Source organism: Meriones unguiculatus, chromosome 5 (assembly GCF_030254825.1).
Source record: "Meriones unguiculatus strain TT.TT164.6M chromosome 5, Bangor_MerUng_6.1, whole genome shotgun sequence".
Taxonomy (NCBI): Eukaryota; Metazoa; Chordata; class Mammalia; order Rodentia; family Muridae; genus Meriones; species Meriones unguiculatus.
Window position 1 is genome coordinate 86,398,797 of NC_083353.1, and position 21,632 is coordinate 86,420,428.

General features: G+C 44.2%; 1 protein-coding gene across 2 annotated transcripts in view; it reads right to left on the bottom strand.

The window, feature by feature from the left end:
* The window catches only part of Lrig1 (leucine rich repeats and immunoglobulin like domains 1), a 100,751-nt gene that overhangs the window by 52,082 nt on the left and 27,037 nt on the right, over positions 1 to 21,632 (bottom strand). Inside the window, exons 2-3 of one of the 2 annotated variants that reach the window (XM_021631950.2) lie at positions 11,253 to 11,324; positions 2,490 to 2,564 (exon numbers count right to left, since the gene is read on the bottom strand). In XM_021631950.2, the coding sequence (XP_021487625.1) occupies positions 2,490 to 2,564; positions 11,253 to 11,324 (147 nt within the window). The remainder of the gene's footprint in view (positions 1 to 2,489; positions 2,565 to 11,252; positions 11,325 to 21,632) is intronic. The other variant, XM_060383825.1, reaches the window with a different exon arrangement.

The following is a 21,632-nucleotide window of genomic DNA, read 5'->3' on the forward strand; positions in this document are numbered from 1 at the left end:
CTAGAAGTATCTATGAATGCTATAAAGTGTGCATGAACATACCTTCATGCTAAGCACCTTGGGAAAGCTTCTGGACATAGACTGGGGTATGAGGAGGCACTCACTAAGTCTTTACAGACTCTGACACCTTTAGTTCAGCATCCCGGCAACACAGCAGAGGTTAGGAAAGCATGTTGCTCAAAGGCTGAATGGCTGCAGTGGCCTCCCTGCCTGTTCCCATCAGGAGTGGACCATGAGCCCTCTGCCCATCTACTGGTAGCAAAATGGCCTATAATCATGCTCCCCAGGCATCACACTGCTAACTAAACTTTTTGCAAGCACCAAAAATACAGTTTCAGAACAAAAAAGATAAAGACCCTTCAAATCCTACTTTCAGAGAAATTATTGCCCAAGTCACAAACTGAATCACAATAGAAAGGGAGCCTTTTTGGTTTTTTTTTTCTTTACATATTTCAACATGGTCTAATGGAAGAGGAGGAACAGGGCCAAACAGCCCCATTGCTCCCTGGCACTGGTGCCAAAGAGTAGAAACAGATTTTTAGGGAGTAGAGCAAGAGAAAGCCACAGGCCCAGGAACTATGCCAGGGGCCCTCCTGCCACTAGAATAGGTGACTCAGAATCACCTGTAAGGGCATTTTTGTCCAGCCTTGGTTCTACTTCTGTCTTGTAACTAAGAAGACTTTTGCGGAGCTGCTCCTCCCTGTCTTCCTCACCAAGTAAGGAGCAAGGGAAAGGCAACCAGCACTTCTTGTACTCTAATGAGTGGGCAAGTGGCTGAGACCACATTAAATAAGACCTGGGATGGGTGTGGCCTGCGGTTCTGCACTCTAGCACGCCTGGAGCTGAGGAACTGCTAGCCTGTAACCTGGGCTTCCAGAGCCGCAAGTTACAAGCAACTTCAAGCACTGTGCTTCACGGACACACGAGGAATTATCACAGCCCTAATTAGCCTCACATAAGGCTAACTGACCTAATTTACCAGCAATTAAACCCTCTCCAGATGCAGCGCACAAAGGCCAACTAGATGCAACAAGAACACCAGACCGTTGCCTGCCTAAAAAGACACAGCTTTCACAAAAGCACCTCACAGAACACGGGCCCTAAAAGTGAGAGCTCGCCAAGGTCCTCAGTGCTGCGACTAGCCGCCAGCAGAAGCAGTGGCTATGTATCATGTCTCATGGGATAACAAATGCTTTATGTTCGTTCCACTCCCCTTTAGTCCTGGCCTTGCTCATGGGGAATGTTTAAAGAATAAGGAACACATTTTGTAAATGAGGGAAAAGAGGTTCTCAAAGAGCAAGTTATTTTTCCAGAACAAAGAGAGTGAGGGGCATTCTACTCCCCGGGCTCTCCTACAAGCCACCCGGGCCTTATACAAGGCTAAACTCCGGGGCACACTTCACAGGACACAGCACCCCTGAACACAGCACCTGTGGCCAGCCAGAATCAGATCTGCAAGCTACACCAATCTTACTAATTTCCAGCTAAGTCCCCGCTGTTCAGCTAGCTGAGCCTGCATTGAGGTAACCGTGTATACAGGTGAGACCATGAATCATTAAACCAACGAATTCAAGGTATTCAGGGAGCAAGTGGAGATGGGAAATTCAGTAGAACATGATCATCTGCTGGGGAAGCTGCTAACAAGACCTGGTAGTGCGCAAAACTGAACTCGGGGCGTATGTGCAGAGACTGATGAGTGAGCTTAAACCAGGGGCACTTCACCTGATGCCACAGGCATGGACTGAAGCCAGGTGCTTAATCCCCAGAAAAGGCTAGAAGCAGCTTAAATGATAACACCTTACACGCTCCCTCCTCTTCCTTTCTGGTTAAGACCCTGAATGCCTTTTCTCAGCTTCAATGTTTTGTCTACAGTAACATACGGTATTGCGGCTTGAGTCTGAACTGTCCCCCACAGACTCATGTTTGGAGTGTTTGTTCCCTGGCTGATGGTATGGTTTGGGGGAGGTTGTGAAACTCTTAGAAGCTGAGGCCAGGTGGTGGAGTGTGCCATAGGAGCAGGTGTCTGGAGTTTACCAGGACGCCGGTTCTAGCCTCTCTGTGGCATGTGGACAGCCACTGCCGCACGCTCCTGCTGCAACAGACCGCTCCGCTACACCACCTACACCCCCCATGATGGATCAAAACCCTCTGATCCAAAATCAATCTTTCCTGGCCTAAGTTGTTTCCATCAGGTACTTTGTCACAGAGATGCACAAGCAGCCACCATACATGGATTTTTGTTTTCCCTCAGCTAACACTTGGGGTGGGAGAAATGACAGGACGACTAATTTTTGCCAAGTTAGAAATGAAGCAAAACTTTCAACTTATAGTTCTGTAAGGTCCCAAACAGCAAAACACAGTGCTGGCTATAATCAGTGTTAGGCAACATGAAGAAAGGCCACTGTTTACCAGAAAGCACGTGAAAACACATGTCAGCAACCACCATAGCCCCACCATGCAACCCAGGGTCCCCTGATGGCACCACTTACAGAAAGAGAGAGACAATGTGCGTGGAGGCAGCGCCCAGGGATGGTATGGCTGTCAGCTCATTGTTATTGAGGTACCTGTAAGAAAAAGAGGCAATCCGTCAGTTAGAGCATTTAAATTAGTAGTTAGAAATCACATAGCAGAAAAATAAAAAAATAAAAAAATCAGTGCTGTAGTTAACCACAGCAAGGCTATAATGAAATGTGCAGTAAAAGACATTTAGAATCAGTTCTTAAAGGGAGACAAGGCACATAAGAAACACTAGCCACTTATCACACACCCCTGGTAAGAAATAAACACAAAGAGGAGCTCTGTTCTGGCCTCCCATCGAGCTCAGACTACCAGGGAGCGGGAAACAGGCCCTGACGCAGGTCCTAGCCAAAGGTGTTCCCACGACCATCCGCAGAAATGATCGTGGTGAACCACAGTAGTCACCAGGAATTTGGGGAATAGGATAGATCCCTCCTAGATATTCTGGTGCTGTGCTCCAAGAAAGGGCAACACGAGAATAAGGCTGGAGCCTGCTCTCTCAGGGTAGGGCACTCTAGCATGCCTCCCCTGAAGGGGGCTGGACTCACACCCCCATCTGTTTGAGGTTCCAGCTTAGTGGGACTCTGATGAAGCCTCTCAGTGACATCTGAAGAAAACAAAAACAAAAACAAAAACAAAAATTACCACGCTTCTGCAAACACACATTTTGAAACTCCTCTGCAGACGGGATTCACTCTCCAGATCCTGTCCCACTAAAATATTCTAAATCCAGATTTCCACACTTAAAGTCTCTTAATAGACGGGAAACCCCACAAGCCAAAGCACAGCCTGCCTCACCTCTGCCTGCCCCCAGAGGCTGTGCAAGCCGGCCTCTTTACGTGGGCATGCATGCCTAAATCTGGAAAGAGAATCCAAAGTCAGAACTGCAATTCGAGCCCAAAAAGCCTTAAGAAATCCAAGGCACAAAGTTCAGGCTTCTGAGGAGGACAGGCTAGAAGGAAACAGTATTTAACAAGAGGAGTTGAGGGGATAAAAACGGGTTATCTTGTCTCCCTATTTCTGTATGGAGGTATATCTTACAAAAAGCATCTTGCTCCATTTGAGGACAAGACCACAGAAATGACAGCTGTATTCAAACATGTCCATGATTTAGATACTTGTTTGAATAATCTGGCTATCTGCCATCTTTTCAGAAATGAATAGAAGCAGTGGGGGCTTGAATTATCCCATTTGCTTTCCTCGGTGCCAAAGTCAGTTAGGGATGAAGCATGGCAATTACTGACTGTGGGACACAGAGTGCCTGTTTCACTAGATCCACGTCTGAAGCATCTGGCAGGGACAAGGCAGGTCTGTATCATGTGGCAAATTCTTTCTCCACTTAAAGAGCCCTTGTTTGTGGAAATAGACAATTAATTACTTTAACAGTCTCTTATCTGACTGCCCCTTAAATCACGTAGACTCTGCTTGTCTGTTATCTCTTCCTGCCCTGCCATTTCCCATCACAGAGAGGAGGTACTGAAAACTCTCGTCAGTCCTTATCTCAACCAATAAATCTTCCTACTACCCACCAGTATGCTGATGACTAGAAAGGACCCTCACATTTTATCAGAGCAAGAAAAACTGTAGGAGGTCTGCTGCCAACAAGGCATCCTGCATAAAAACTCATTCCTTGAGATTTACTGGAAATCAGGATGGCAGATAGTAAAAATAGCAGCGCTGATTTCCTAGAGACTTACTCTAGGAGCTTTTCTATGTATTACCTCATCTCTAGACACCTAGATGTAGAAAACAGGAACATCCCACTATACCAGCGAAGCACCGAGACATTGAAATGTAAAGTAACTGGACCAACGCCACCACGAACAAGTGAATGGTACAAGAGTCAAGTCTCAAGATGTAGGTTCCTAACAACCACCAGCTGCTTCAAACACTGTGTGCACTAGGCAATTTCACCAGAGTGGCAACTTAAGTCAGATAAAAGCAGCTCTCAGTTCCTATAATCTAGTGAATTTAAGTCCGTTTAAATACCTGCCCTGGGGTCCTATGGCCAGTGTGACAAAGCCAGGAGATTAAGAGGATAGGCAAATGAGAAAAGAGGAGTCTCACAGGCTAGGAAAAGTGAGATAGGCTTCAACACTCATAACCCATCGGGTAACAGAAAGGTTGTTTTCCTGCCTGCTTATCATAATTTGATTTTGAACCTGAAACAATGAGTATGGGATTCCCTGCAGATGAACTTCAGCTGAGAAGCCTGGTCTCAGGCCAGCCCTGCTACGCATATGACACATCACTCCACTTCATACATATATGGAACTAAATGGTGGAGGAGGAGGAGCCGCCTATCACTTCGCTGAGCCTGCTGGAAGTGGATTATGCACGAACAGCAGAGCAGGGCTAAAGATTAACAGGAATTGCATGTCTTGATGAGCAGTCCCCGAGCAACAGGCTCGGTCAGAAATAGCAGGCTCTAATTTCAACAGGGCAGCCTGATTTATGGAGGGGACAGTTGGAGCCCAAAGGAGAGAAACTAACTGCATGGCTAGCTTACTTTTAGATTATTTCTACTTTAAAAAAAAAAAAATGCTGGTCCAATACAAGCTGCTAGCCAGCTCCATCACTACTGGCTCCCCAGTTGTTTGTCCTGTCGAAAAGAGAATGCAATCCTCAGAAGACAAAAGCATCAAACTCACTCTGAGACATGAAGAGCTGTTTGCCAGACTGAAATAGAGACTGGTCAAAAATAGCACTGCTGGAGCAGAGGGAAAAGCGGCACTCTGAGTGTTTAGCGGTCTCCATGAATACAGAAATTTTAGAGATTAAGGGTAGCGTGAGATGAAATACTTTCACTATCTACGGTTATACTCTTCCATTCCTCATGCCCTGTGCCCTAGCAGCTCCCTGATGATTCCGCCCACCCCACCCCCACCCCCACAACTTCACTTCCACTCGAAGCCCTACAAATCTTCCTGAAATGTCTGGCTTTTATAAACCGTTTCCCGATGATTCAAGACCAGAACATGAGTCATGGCCCAACCCAGGAGCTGGAAGAGGTGTAAGTAGGGTCAATGAGATACACAGATTGCCTGACCCCAGGACACAACCCGGAGGTGGGATGCTTCCCACTGACCCCTAAGGGCACTTGGGACGTTCTAATCCTGTAGCTTTCTCTCAGAGCTTCCACTGACAAGCGAGCTGTTAAAGATGCACAGTGTCATATAGGGTAGTTCACAGTACAGCATCATCACTTACTAACTTAATCAAATTTGGCTTTAACAAACAATATAAAACCTATGAAAGGAGTGACTGGGAGTTGCGGGGGGAAGGGGAGTACTGTGCAGTATTTATTTACTGAATGGCTAAAACAGACATACAGTAAGAATTTCAAACATTCCAAGGAAGAGCATGAGGAGTATTCCTTGAAAGATAAAGCAAGCTTCCTTACTCTTCAGGTCCGGGTCTGCCTCCAAGAGGAAGCTCCTGTGACAGTTACAAGACACTTGCGTGTCTGTTTCACACTACACACACTGTTCAATACTGTTTTTCTCCTTAGGGACGTATTGTGAGGACCTTCTTCTGACCAACAGCAGAGCAGCCTTTAGCTGCTTTAAGAGTTAAGAACAAACCACAACATTTACTAAGTTATTTGGCCAACTGGCTCTCTGTACACAGAGTGGTTGCTTTGGGCTGTTTCCAAGCAGAGATGGAGGCGCAGTTCATAGGAGTCAAGTTGGAAGTTTGGGTGGTCATTTCTTACATGAAAATATCCATTAGCAGTAGCGCTTAAGAGCAAGCAAAGGTCTTAAAATCAGAGCTCCAGCTACTGGAGAATAACACTAATTAAAGAGTTTCCTTGGTAAGGCTTTGTGATATATGCAGCTGTCCAGATAAAATTATTTTAGTGTAATAATACAGCCTGTCCTCCCTTAGAATCCCTGAAAGCTTGTTCCAGGACTCCCTGCAAATAACAGAATCTGCTCAAGATTCTGACAGAAATATATACAGTGCCTGTACGGAACCTCAATGTGTTCTGTGAACCCTCAATCATCTCTAGATTACTTAGCACACCTAAGACAATGTAAATTCTAGGTAAGCCATTAGATTATACTGTATGGGACACAGATGAGGAAAAACGGACATTTGTACATATTACAAGCAGATGCATTTTTCAGTTATCAATCAGGTTGGCTGAATCCACAGATGATCCATGGATATGAAGAACCAGCTACTTAAAATTAATAATCACATATGACAAGAAGGGCGAATGATGAGTGTGTGCCCAGCTCTGTCCAAAGCCTGAGTAACACACCACTCCTTCCAGAGTATACTCAATTACGAATCCACCTCCAGTGAAGAAACAAGGCAAGTTATCAAGTTATCAGAGCCGGGAGCTGAAGGCATGAGGTCATACAGCATAGATTTGTAAACCACAAAGGGCTTGGTTCTTCTACTCCTTACCAACCAAATGACCTTCAGCATGCCATTTAACCTTGCAATATCTTAGTTTCCTCCTTTAAGAAATGTTAGTACAAATGTCAGAGTCACGGGGTTTTGGCAGAACCCAGGAGAAATAAATCTAAAAGTTTATGCTATAGATACCTAGCTGGGCAATCGTTATCAGTCAGTGCTAACAGCAATAGAGCAGTCCATCAAAGCATTCCTCAGTCAGTCAGTCTTCCTTTACATACACAAACATCATAACCCTCTACACCTGTGCTTGCACACGCACCCCAGCAGGGTGAGGGACGGAGCAGCCTGGGACAGAACGGAGTTGGGCCATAAATACCCGGAGGCAGGCCTCCCTTGCCCTCTCAGGGAAGCATTTAGGGCAGTGTCCCTGAGCAAAGCAGCATGGTAGCAAGCACTCCCGAGACAGCCACAGTAATGTGATCCAAGTGCCTCTTCATGGAGAACTGTATAAATAGCCCTGTTATTACAGAGGACCCGGTGTCCAGCACTCTGGGTGGAGGACTCCCTGGTGAGCTTCCCTCGGGGTTGTGCACCGTGAAGACTGTGCAGCTTGGAAGCAGCTGTGCAAGCCCAAGTCCTCCAGGGGCCTCCGAAGGGCTTGCTTTCCTCTCTACCCAACCACAATGTTAATGTGGTTCTAGAGCCACTAAAATTATACCACTGCTAAGCCACCACAACTCTTGTGCCCGCCTCTGTCTCTGGGAGAACTATCTTGAGCCCAGTTGATTTGGAAGCAAAGCTGTGTCAACTGTGGGTTATATTCTTTTGTTTGGGCTTAGCTTTTTTTTTTTTTTTTTTCCTTCCATAGTCTCACCTAGTTTCCACCATTCACTGCGGGTACCTCTTTGAGTCACTAGAATTCTCTTAGGGAAAGAGATCTCCTTCCTGAGAAGTTCATTTTGCTGCCCTGCACAAGATGAATCAACTCACCATCTACACGGGGAGGAGGCAGTCACAGTGACAAGAAGTCCCAGTGTCAGCCTCGAGGATGTGTTCCTAACAACACACTCAGGACGGGGGCTGCACAGTTCCAAGAGCAGGAGGGAATGGCACATCCACATCAGTTAGGAACTACAACAGGACTGACCATGGGTCACTATGTCAGTGTCACTGAAAGGGGAAAGGGAAACTCAAGAACCAAGTCACCTGTGCAGGAACAGATCCAGAACTGAAACCAGAACCTCAAAAGTAGGGTTCTTGCTGCGAAAACAACCATTCCCCCACCAGGAGGCCTCCCAGCTTCAGGGCAGGCAAGTGTGGTACACTCTGCCCCTTACCAGCTATGGGGATAAACTCTTAAGAAACCTGGAACTGATGGTGATCACAGCTGGAGGTCAAGGGAGTGAAGTCAAATGAAAATAGAGAGCCTCTATAAGCAAGAAACAGGGATATAAGGATATAAACACAGAGCGCTTACCAAATGTCTAAATGGCAGGACACAGAATATATTAACAGAATTTAGAAGTATACATCAAAATGAGTGCAAAACATAATCCACAATGAGCAAATTCAAACGTCCAAGACAAGACAGATTAAAAGCAGCATGTGCAAGCCTTTCTGGAACTAAGATAAAAGGGAAAGCACCAGAAACACAGATTCTGTCTTGATTCAGACTTTCCATATTTTACTCATTGTGGATTTTCTAAAGTATCAGCTTAGCTTTTTAAATGTGACATCGAAATATCCATTATCTTGGCTGGTAAATTTTGGTGCCCTTGTGAAATCAGTGCCTAAGGACAGGCCCTCACTTGCCTCACCCTCATCACAGACCTATTTTTGTTGCTCATTTCACCCAGAAGAACATCTGGTATAAAGCAGACACTCAAAAAATAAAATAAAATAAAAGCCTATGATGTCACAGGAAATGGCATCATTTTAATCTCTCCAAATAACAATCTCTGAAACTAACCAGAATTTGAACATATAATAACCTCAAGAGTCAAGAGCATCCTGGACCAAAACAAAGCCAGGTTATAAAGCCAACTGACTCCTAGTAGTTTAAGCTTATCAACCTGATAAACTGTGACTAGCTGAGCTGTGTCCCCTTCCTCAAATTACGTTGAAGCACAAACCTCAAGGACATCAGAGTATGGCTTTGTTTACAGAGAGAACCTTTAAAAGTGGTGCTAAGGATATTGAGACTGCAGCTCGGTGGTCTAGCACAGTCAAGGCTCATTAAGGTTAGGTGATGCCGTATGGGTGGATCCTAAGTGACGTGACGGGTATATTTATAAAAGAAAATCAGGATACACCATGAGAAATCAAGGATCCATTTACACAGAGGAAAGACCATGAGAAGACATAGTAAGACACAACCATCTGTAAGCTAAGGAGAGAGAGCTCAAGGAATGCCAGTCCCCCAGGCTTCTAGCTCCCCAACCAAGAGGAATCAATCTCTGCTGTCAAAGCCAGCAGCCTTTGGGATGTACTTGGCCATCTTCATATTTTCATCCTCATACCCCTGGCTAATTGACCTCATGAGCAAATGAAGGTCCGACACAAGGCATTTCCAAACTCCTTCCAACTCTGAGGATTAACTCTAGAAGTCTATGCTTTGTACAAAAAAGACATAAAATTCATAAAATTTGGGCATGAGGACAGGGAATGCAGCTATCTTGCAAATCGTATCAGTGAATGAAATTAAGGTTTCATTAGATAAGCTTCTACGATGGAACAGAAGAATGGCCACTAAAGACTATCAATTGCTTATTGTAAAAATATGTACAGAACTTAATGATTTACTAAAATGTTTAAAACAGACTTGATAATAATGTACAGTAGTTTTATATAAATATTCATATAGAACATAAAATACAGTTTATGAATGAACTGGGGATGGTTGGGAGAGGGAACATGACAAGAATGGAAAAATCAGGCGGGGAGGGGGGAGAGATGAAGTTAAGGGAAGCAATGTGGGGAGAGACAGAATTGTGTGGCAGTTGAAAGGGAGTATGGGAACTTAATGTAGTGGAAACTTCCTAAAATAGTATGACGGTGATCCTAATGAAGCCTCCCAAAAAGGAGGGGAAACTTTTCAAATTTATGTAACAAAGTATTTTTAAATGTGAGAATTAGTAGGTAAGCCAGATATGAATCCATAAACACCTGTAACTCTAGGGAGGCTGAAGCAGGAGGTTCACAACTTTGAGACCAGCCTAGACTACAAAGCAAGACGTGTCTTAAAAATAATTTCCTTTAAAAAAGTACTTACAATGACTCTGTGCAACTTACATGAAATTTCTGTAAAGCTGCTATGGTACCAAAATTCTTGATAATCTCACCACATGTACCAAAGCACAATTCTTTGCAATAAAAAGAATGACTGAGGCCTGCATTAAAGGATGCTCCAAGAGGAGGCAAGCCTGGTGTTCAAGAGCAGTGATGGTTGGCTTGCTAGGAGAGACAGAGAAGATGAACTGCTGCTGCTTTTACACTAGATTCACGGGAAACACAAATGGTAGGCAGAGAATCGTCACTGCTGACTGAACTGTTCCACCCCTGTGACACCTGTGAGAATGCACCAGCACAGGTGTGTTCCCCAATTGGTCAACCAACAGGGCTTTCCACCGAAGGACACTCTCTTCCACACTTTTTGGGCAAGCCTGACTCCCAGTAACTCCATGCCTACTGCACTGTTGCATGCCCTTCACAGAAAACGGGGCATGCAGCAAAGGGGAAGAAATTTAATGCTGCACCCCTTTCTCTATGAGGGCTACACTCCTCAGCCTCTATGGATACCTGAAGCCCTATGTATAGCCTTTTTCCATGCGTAAGTCAGCCATAGTAACAGACTGACAAATTTGTGTGAATTCAACCCCTTACACAAAATCTTACTCTATTTTCACTTAGAAGAACTGCCTCAGAGTTTTTTTTTTTTTGTTTTTTTTTGTTTTTTTTTTTTGGTGCTTTGGGACCATTACTAGGGAAACTGGCATCACCATGCCATGGCTGGCCATCTGATAACCAGGCAAGTGGCATGGACAGTGTACACTGTCTGGACAATGAATGACTTGTGACCTGGGCAAACAGTGCTAGATTCCTCACACTACTCACAGTGAGGTGCAACTTGAGCTCATGAACTGTTAACTTCTGGAATTTTCCACTCTGTATTTTGGTTGACTGTGGGTAACTAACACCACGGGTGAGAGGGATCATCCTAGCACCATCTGTCGGTAAACCCATATATGCAAATGTTCCTTCCTATAAGCTGAGACCACCCACCCAGGAGAGTGAGAACAACATAATACAGAAGGATTTCCCGCAGATCTTTCTGCCCTCCTCCCCTGGAGGTTTAGCGGAACACTCACACTTCCTGCAGATTAGTCAAGTCCTCAAAAGCAGCAGAGTCGATCTCCGAGAGTTTGTTATAACTCAGGTTTCTGGTAAAAGAGAAAGTGAAAAGTAATAAATGAATAGCTGACACTGTATCCAAGACTGAGAAACTTTGCTTCACTCACCATGTCCCCCTCCCCCCAGCTAGGGACCTTCCGTCCTGTGCACCGGTTTAGTGACTGTCACCCTGAGCTGTACAAACACACCTCTCTTCCTCACCTGCTTCAGCGCACACAGAATGCACAGAGCAAGGCTGGGGACCCACGCTGCCAGCCTGGACTGGAGCAGACTTCAACAGTACCAACTGGCTACCCAACACCTGAACAGCTAAGGTGACCGGTCCTCGTCCACATGCCTTGTACTGTATCAAGTCCAGGACCACTGGACATTTACTGGGACCATAGAGAGTACTTAACACATACATATACTCAGGCACACACACAAATATTTTAAATTACATTTATTCTTTGTGCGTGCGTGTGAGTACATCAGATGACAAACTGCGGGAGTTGGTTCTTTCCTTTTACCATGTGTGCCTTTACCCTCTAAGCCAGTGGCTGTCAACCTTCCTAATGATGCCGCAACAACCCTTTAACACAGTTCTTCATGTGTGGTGACTCCCGATCGTATTATTTTGTTGCCACTTCATAACCATAATTTTGCTATTGTTATGAATCAAAAATCTGTGTTTTCCAATGGTCTTGGGTGACCCCTGTGAAATGGTCATTCGATACCCCCGAAGGAGTCATGACCCACAGGCTGAAGACCATACTGCAGGTCCTCAGGGACATTAATGGCTTTTGTTGTTGTTCTTGTTGTGAGAGAGGGTCTGCCCATGTTTCCCTTGCTGGCCTAAGAAGGCCAGGCTAGCCCAAGAACTGGGAGATGAGCCTGCCTAAAAGAACACACTAACAGGCCCAGCCTAAATGACTTTTATTATTAAATTAATGTTTAAGTATCAGCATCAAGTACTAGTTATAAAAAAAAAGAGAGAGAGAATGGGGTGTCAGAACTTCATAATCATTTGATGGTAGTTCTCCATCAAATGTAATTTTTCACACACGCGCACACATGCACATACACACACAGACACACAGACACACACACACGGCAATGTCTAGAGATATGTCCAGCTATCAGCAATGATGGAATGTGGTACTAAGACCTGGTGGATTAAAATTGCAGATGGTCCCAAACTTCCCACCAAGCAATCAGTGTCCCTCAAGCAGGCACCTAACACCTCAGTGTCCATGCTTGTCAGACTGAGAAATCTTGCTCTAAACAAGAATTTAAGACTAAAATAAGTTTGGGAGAAGAGGCAAAGTTCAAGTGACGTTTAGAAAATGAACAGACGATTCAAAATTATAAGGCTATTTGTGAATACAGGGTGCCTACAATCAATGAATAAAAACAAGGACGACAGTCACAAGAGAAGAGGGCCAACGGGTGGGGACCTCAGGCAGCAAAGCCATGCAGGAGCAGTAGTCAGCAGGACAGCAGGTTCTGCTCAGAACTGGACCTCTCTCCCCTCCACTGCCTACCATGACAGCCTCGGCTGCAAACAGAGCAAGCTCAGCAATGTTCAGTCCGCTCAGCACAAACCAGGCGAATCCATCAGGAACAGAAGCCAAGAGAGGTAATCAAGATGGGCTTCACTGCCGTCCATTTCCTTGCCACAGAAGTCCTGTGTGTGCAGGAGCGGTTAACATTTTTCTTCTTGGCTATTAATTCCGTTGACACTGATGCCAATTAACAATACTACTAATCATAAATGGCAACTATCTTTTAAACTTACTCCAGAGACAGTTCAATCAATAGTACCCTAGAGCTGATAGCCATTTCACTGTGAACTCAAAGACATTCATCTAAATAAAAGTCAAACTACACTTGAAACTAATGGCCCATCTGTGTTCATGGCACAGTCTGAATTAAAAGCAATTTGTCCAGAGATTAAGTTACCATAAAGATTGAAGGTGGTAATTTTTAAACCACATACTGAAGTCAAGTACGAGCTTGACGGTGCTTGGGAGGTTTTTATTAATGAGTATGCAGACATTAGCAGCTTAGACCTGGGAAGGAAAATCCAGTTTGCGAGAACTCCCTACATCAGTAAAAGGACTAACTGAACTACTGTTTTCTGCTTTGATTAGATCCTAAAGGGTATGGGACATAAAAGTAGCACATAGTTTACACCATCACAGGTAAGTGACATGGGGGAGCTGAAGAGAATTTAATAAAGGAAGCCACGGAGCACGTAGATGGGCAAGCAGATTGGGCTGAGACATGGAATTCCACCTACACAGGCATTTACTCCTTGGCTCCAAAGACAAGAGCCAGCGCTGACACAAAGCTTGGCTGTCCAAAGAAGCTCAAAATCTGAATTCTTATGAGACGCCTTTTCAGTTCCTTAAAAAAAAAAAAAGTAATAGAACCTCTCTGCCTGCTGCCACACATGGCCTGAGGAGCACCAGCCTATGCTGGGACCTGCACTCCTGGCTCCTGGTCATGAGAAGGGCTGGGTCCCACCAGGCTTTCTACAGTTCACTGATTGCTTCCTTTTGAACATTCTGAGATAAAACCATGTCTCTCTTTTCCCACCCCTCACATCCATTTAAAGCCATACACCCACTGGAAGATAACATACCTAACTCTGAGAAATTCTAATTAATTATGCTTCTTAGAGCAGACTGTGAGAAAAGAACCCTTCCTGACACAATCCAGATTCCTGACTGCAATCCAGAGCTGAGGACCGCCAGGGCTTGAGACCAAGAGACCAAGATGCCAGCAAGCAGCTATGAAGACAAGACACTGTGTCAGCCCTCACCGGGTCAGCCTGCATAGTCACTGAATCAGAAATGCCACAGACCGACACATGAGCAAGGCACTGCCTAGGAAGAGCCATTCTCCTGCAGCACGTGTGGGCAGCACAGAGTGAAGACGCTAGGCTCACAGCCCCTGGAGCAGCTCCTGTCCCTAGGCAGAGCTACTGAGGCTTTAAGGTTTGAGAAGTGGTCCCGCATCTCTGAAGAGACTGTGAGACCTCAAATGCCCCACCAGGAACAAGGGAAACAATATAACCCATCCACGGAAATACAACAAAGAATTAAATAATCACAGACACTGGCCAAAACACAAATTCCCAGCACTACTGTTCACTGCCATAAAGTGTCTATAATATAAAATTTATTTAACCATTTGTAAGTTGCTGCTCAGCGGTCACACATACATTCAGACACAACCATCATCACCACCAGTACCAACTTTTTTCACTAGAAAATCCCAATTCCAATTTGCCTGGATGTGCAAACCACCACGTTGTCTCTATAAACTCTTCTTCAGGCACCACATGTAAGTGGAATCATAAGACATTTGTCCTTTTGTGTCTGGCTTATTTCACTTAGCACAATGCCTCCAAGGTTCACAGATGAATCTCATTACATGCCAAAGTCTCACCGCTTTTGATGGTTGAGAAACACTCCTTGGTATGAATATCCTACATTTTTGCCTATCTATTGTCTGAGGATGGACAGTTAGCTTGCTTCTAGTTTTAGCTGCTGTAAACAAAGCAATTATGAGCAGTGTATTTTTTTTCTCAAATTAAAACAGGCTTTTTAGCTCTTTGTCTTCATTCTCTAACATGAAAGAAAATATACGTAGCGCAAGAAGTCAGCATAAAGGAGTATGAATTTTCATTTCACATCTGAAGAACAGTGAAAGGGTTAACTACTGAAAACTGTTCCCCCAGGTGGCAGCTGACACACACATCTAAAGCATCCCACTTATTTCAAGGAGCACTGCTGCCCCTTCCTGCCTGACATCTGAATGGGTCTTCAGTGGAGGGCTCAGATTCTCCTGTCAAAACAATCCATCTGTCAGCAGGACACATACTGTCCAAAGTATTTCTGCACCTTTCCGTAGCAAAGAGCTTGCAAGGAAAGAAACCTCCGGGAATTTAGTCCCTGCCAACTGCAGCTTTCACTGCGCATCGGCAGCCATTGTCACAATACAAATGGCCCCTGTTCTTGCATAAAGAACATGCAGATCCTGGAACACTTGAACCCGGCCACAGATACTTTTCCAGTTAATCTGTTGAAAGATGGCCATGCGGCCCACCAATTGCAGAACACACAAGAGGCGTCGCTGCAGAGAACAGCTCGAGTTTTATTCAGGCGTGTCTGGAAAAGCACACAGTTTAACAGGGCACGACAACCCTGTCCTCACTGAGCATGTTTCCCAACAAGCTCCCCTCCTGGAGCCAGAGGATTTCAATAGCTGAGAAACTGCTCCTACCCCGTCCACCGAACTAACCATGCGGCCGTTCTCCTGAAACCACTTAACAGATCAGAAAGTATGCACTTAGCTCTTTACCATATTAGCCATTCTTCAAGCACTCAACAGACACACCTCGACTGCTTCAGTTATCACTGAAATTTCTGCTAAACTGTGCTGGGACTAACCAGAATCAACCAATTCTTCTAAATCATTGTGCGATCACCGAATATGATCGCCGAATATTCTAACTGAAACTGCAACCAAAAAGGAAAGGTGGATGTTAAAAGTTAATCTCAGGGGCTTGAGGTGGGGTGCTTGCCTGGCATATGTGGGGCCCTGTGTTTGATTCCCCAACACCAAGCAGAATGATAATAATTCAGAGCTGTGGGGTAGCTAGGTCGGAGAGTGCTTGCTTACTATGTTGAAGGTCCTGAGTTTTATAGCCAGCACTACAAATCTATTTCCTAATAACACAAGAGTTTTGTTCAAAATACACAGTGATGTTAACAAATTAATCCAAGTCTTTCTCTTTTTTTTTCTTGAGTCAGGGTCTTACATAATGGAATTCAAGTTGGCCTCAAATGCACCAAACAGCTGAGAACGACCTTGAACTCCTGATCTTCCTACACATCTTAGGTGTTAGGATTTGGGTATGCGCCACTAGCCTAGCTCCCAAGTTCTTCTCATGCAAAGTTCTTAACTATCCCAGCAGGAAATGGACACGAAAGAAAGCCCAAGTCCCTCGGAAGGCAATTCTAAAAACTGCTCCAGTGTAATGCTATAGCCTTAATCGCTGTTTTCATAATCTGACTAGCACCTTCCTGGATTATAGCACGAACCACATGTTACAAACTTGGCAAGCTTTCTTCAAAGTTGGCGAATAATAATTCCTTGACTTCTTGGAAGCTGAGGGACAAAAAGTGCCACTTACTTTTTGAGTCAGCTGCAGTGAGGAAGTAACCTCACTTCATTAGACAACACAATTAGCACTTCATCCCCCAAAACAAGCCTCTACAGGCAAATTCTCTCACAGTGAAGCACAGCGAAATGCATGTTTCCGGTTCTCAACATTAACAGAGAGATTTCAAAGCGGAAGGCAGTGGTCCTAAATCTGTGACAAGCATTCCCTTCTGAATGAGGTTTCCCTGCAAAGTTTGGTTTCCAAGTGAGTCTACTTCCCATTACTCAGGCCTGGCTGGGCTCCTGGACAGCACAGAATTTTGCTTAGTTTAAGCTTTCAGATGTTTGCTAAACTGAGTAACAGCAAAGGAAAACCGGGTTACAAGCAATCCAGCGGCTGACTTCTGAGTACCAGGAGGTGCCCAGAGCTAGCCTGGGAAACTCGTTTTTCATGATACTGTAGGCTCTGGCCATTCATCTCTTCTTCAACTTCAGAACTTTCAGTGTTTGTCACCCATTAACGAGGAAATTGCCTGCTTAGAGCCTGGAAAGCAGAAGTGGTCCTTTTGGGAATTCTAAAGCACAACAAGTGTTCAAGCCATCTGAGCCCTAAGCTTTTCTGTTTGTACCTTCTGGGGAATAACATGCCACACAGCAACCTCCCATGAAATCACTGTTATGGCCTCTACATCCATTGGCAAGGTTTGTGAACATAGGACACCCTTTAAATCTTAGACATCACATGTCCTTATCGCTTTTTCTAATGCAGATGCTTCCCAAACCCACAATGCAGTCTGTTAATACGCATCATATAAAAATGATACACCTGCAACTTCAGCTAGACTCACCTGTCTGGTGTCCTCACCAAGGGCCCTCACTCAGAAGAACACCTTTGCTCTTAAGTCACATAACCCATCCCATCCCCAGAAGAAGTTTATCAATGGAATACCTCTGTGAAGAAGGAACTGGGAAGCGAACAGTGTCCCAAACAAAATACATATCGTTCATTCTGTGTTTCTGCATAATTCAGTTTCAGAAAGCCAGTAATGAGTTGTGATTATTTCAAATTCTAAAACTGTTATCCAGACTATCCTCCCTGAGAATAAGGAAGGCCTAGGAGGTTACTCATAAGGAATGCTAACACACAGCCATAACAGCACAGCCATAGAAGGAGGAAAACATACTCATTCCTCTTTAAATCAATTCAATTATTTGGTGTGGGCCTCTGATTTTTTTATTTTTATTTTTTAAATACAGTCTCAGGTAGCCCAAACTGGCCCTAAAAGTGCTATATCCAAGGATGACCTTGAACTTCTGATCTTCCTGCTTTTCCTTCCCAAGTCCTGAGATTACAGGCATGTATCACTGCACCTATTTTATGCATAGCTAGGAATCAAACTTCATGCATACTAGGCCAGAACTCCACTGAGCAGTGTCTCCAGCCTGGGGCCTCTAAATTCCATTGCCAGCTCCTGTTGCCTCAAGAGCCTCAGAAGGTCTTGTAGCTGCTCTCTATCTTATGTATCTAGTCTATACATCATTCCCATGGTTAATCTGATTGACACATACAATTTTTTCCTCCAGTACCCAATAACAGTCATATCCAACAAATAATGTGTCTACCATGAAGACTTTCTGAAATTTCTTCTAATAATACATGTACATATACATACATACACATATATACACACACACATATATATACATGGGGCTGGAGAGATGACTCAGAAGTTAAGACCACTGACTGCTCTTCCAGAGGATCTGGATTCAGCTCCCAGCACCCACATGGCACGGCACAGCCGTTTGAAATTCAAGCTCCAGGGAATCTGGCACTTTATTCCATCTCTAGGGTCACTGCACACATGTGGTACATTGATATATATGTAGACAAAGCACCCATACACACAAAGTAACTTTTAGATGAATAAAAAAAGTCTGATACAAATTAGGATAAGATGTTATCATTTGCCTGAAGATTACAATTTATTGATCAGGTAAGATTACTCACCAAATAACTATGACCAAATGGCTCTCAGAAAGTATCTCACGGTGGTAGGCTGGAAGTTGCATACTGGTAGACCTGAGCCAAAGCTGGCCTGCAGAGAAATGTGTTTGTTTCTGACAGAGCAACATTTGGAAAACTGATTCCAAGCCTCCCCGTGGCAGTTCACAACCATTTGTGATCCCATTTCCGGAGGCCTCCACTCAGACTGCATGTGATACACAGGAATACTTGCAGGCAAAATACCCGAACACATAAAATAAAAATAAATAAAATTAAAACAAAACAAAAACAAATCATTTCTCCAATGAGTATGCTGCAGCTTCTCTTGAGAACAATCACTGTGTGGACATTTCTGCAACAACCACCTCACCACTCCTGACCCTCTATCTTACAGAAGCCCTCTGCACTCACTAGCACTATCTGCTTGGCCCCTCGTTGAGTCTAGCACCCCTGGGATGGGTACATAAAGTCCAGAAGCATCCAGGATAAGGAAGATGTGCTGTGATGAGAATGAATCTTTAAAGAGAAAAATGCTAAAGCAGAAAGAGGAGCTGAGAAGGAAACTTGTTTTCCTGAGAAGTGATGCTAGAGGAGCAAAGAGGTTACGAAGCAAAAGAGTAAAGCAAATTCCTAAAGAGGCCAAGTGACAGAGACATCATAGAAAGGAAAGGACAAAGCAACAAAGAGGAGCCCAGAGCTTCCTGGCCCATCCAGAAAGTGAGTCAATGGTTATACCAAGCCTAACTGATCTCAGAGCTGAGACTCTCCTGAATGTCAATCACTGAACCATTAAAGTCCTTTAACAGGAACAGAATTGGCTCCATGTTCCTCTCTGCATCAGGACACCTGGAATGTTTCCTGCCATCACTGCGGAAGGTCAGCATTTGCCTTCTGATTACGCCTTACAACAGGAGATTCCAGGATCGATTTTCCTTACGGAATCTTTGCTTGGCCAAATAAGGGGTGAAGTGACTAGGTATGTTTTTTATTATTTAAGCATGCTTGGTGGAGACCAGACACTGGGGAGAAACCACAATTTTCCCAAAATAGTCACTTGTTAACATGGTCTGTGCACCATTAACACCTACAGATGAATTAATTAATTCAATAATGAAGGTACACTCCGGCCCACGATTGCTGCCGCTGGTGGCTACTTTACAAGCAAAGGGCATTCATTTGAGCAGGGAATAGCTGCTTGCCACAAGCCTGACCCTCCCACAAATCTGCCACCAGAGGAGCGTGACCATGACCACCGAAGCAGGGAAGAGCTAGCAAAGGCCACCATTTGATTTTACCTTTAGAGAAGAGCTTTAAACAGACTTAGAAAGGGGAGTGAGAAGGAAGCAGGGTCACAAATCTAGCCCCTCAGAATTGCCTTTTCCCTGTTCCATTAACTCTATAAAGAAATAACAAATTCACTCTCCCAGAGTCTAAATTCTACAGGGCTTTGAAAATTCATTACTTGCATAATAGCCACCCTGGGGCCACAATGTACCTTTTGTAGTATAAAGTATGGTTCCACCTCAGAACTAGGTACTTCGTGACCCCAGGATGGCCACCAGACGTAAGAACAGGCAGTGCCTACTTCTGGCTACTTACTCAGAAGCTAGTAAATGCTCTCAGCAAGAGGGTAGAGGAGCTCCCAAATGCTCTACTGAAGCTTTTTTTTTTTTTTTTTTTTTTGCCTCTGGGGCAACAAAAATCAGTTGGGCAAAAGGGACAGGAAATGAGAGATGGGTGAGACTGAGAAAAAAAAAAGATATATTAATGGAGTGAATAAATTTGGAATCCTGGGTTCTCTAAGTGCTTGGCAAAGTTACAAGAGTTCAGCTATAGGGCCATCTATTGTGAGAAAGTGTGTTTCCTGAGCTCACAAGAGAGCTTTAAAATTCACTTCATTGGGATATGCATAGGAAGATGGAAACTGGCTACTCTGGTGGGCACTTCTGATGGGCCACAGAACTGCCAACTCTGGTAGAACCATGGCCTCCAAGAACACTGTGACCAAGCCCCCGTTCCAGCACCTAAAATGATTGTCTACTTCATGCCCAGAGATTCCCATCTACGTGTTCACAGTAAGAGCCACCAGAGGACAGCTCTTAACGTGCACAATAACCATCTTAGCACTGCCCTTTAAGGAGCCCTCCTGTCTAAGGAGCCAACCTCCATGCCTGTCTTTCTGGCAAAAGGTATGAACATACATTAAGGATAAAGGCCCCGTGATTCATTACTTTCTCTGGGTACAATAGGTATACATCAAAACATACAAAATTCCCTTTCTGGGCCACTCGCCACAGTCCATCCTAAATAGCATTTTCCACTTTTCTAGAACCAGGAAATTATTTTTTTTATGGTTTTTGTTTTTGTTTTTTAACCCTCAATTCTAACTTTTTCTCTTCTAATATAAACCCCATTGGTAAAAATATTAGCATAAAACTTCAAAGCTCAGAAATGAAAATACTGACTCACTTCTTGACATGTAATAATCAGGAGCTTTCAATATTTATTTATTCGTTCACGCATTCATTCAATGATTTTTTTTTCGGGGTAGGGTTTCTCTGGGTAGTGCTGTTTGTCACTGAACTCTCACTGTAGACCAGGCTGGCCTCAAATTCAGAGATTCGCCTACCTCTGCCTCCCAAGTGCTGGAATTACACCCAGCCTTTAAGTTTTACTTTATTTGTAGGTTTTGTTTTGTTTTTTACTACATTATATGTATATGCCTGAAGATGTCAGGTGCCCTGGAACTGCTGTTACAGACAGTTGTAAGCTACCATGAAGGAGCTGGGATTTGAACCCAGGTCTTCTAGAAGAAAAGTCAGTGCTCTTCACCACTGAGCCATCCCTACAGCCGTCATCTTGTATTTAAAGTAAATGGCTAGAAGAATGATTTTAGGCAAATATGTTCTGGGTTACAAAGGAACAATATATAATATGCTGCCTCTCTTCCTCCACTAAAAGGGAAGAAGAAGGAAATGAAAGTGTTTTGTTTTAAACAAATACATCTGTACAAACAGCAGCTTACCTTATGTTATCAGCCCTCTTCCCTCTCTCTACCATATAAAAAGCTTTAACAGGCAAATGACATTAGTGAGTGTAATAACTTTCCCATACTGCAGCTTCTCCTAAGAAAAACCCTTGCTCTCCACCCTTGGGTCTCAGGTTGAACCAATTATTG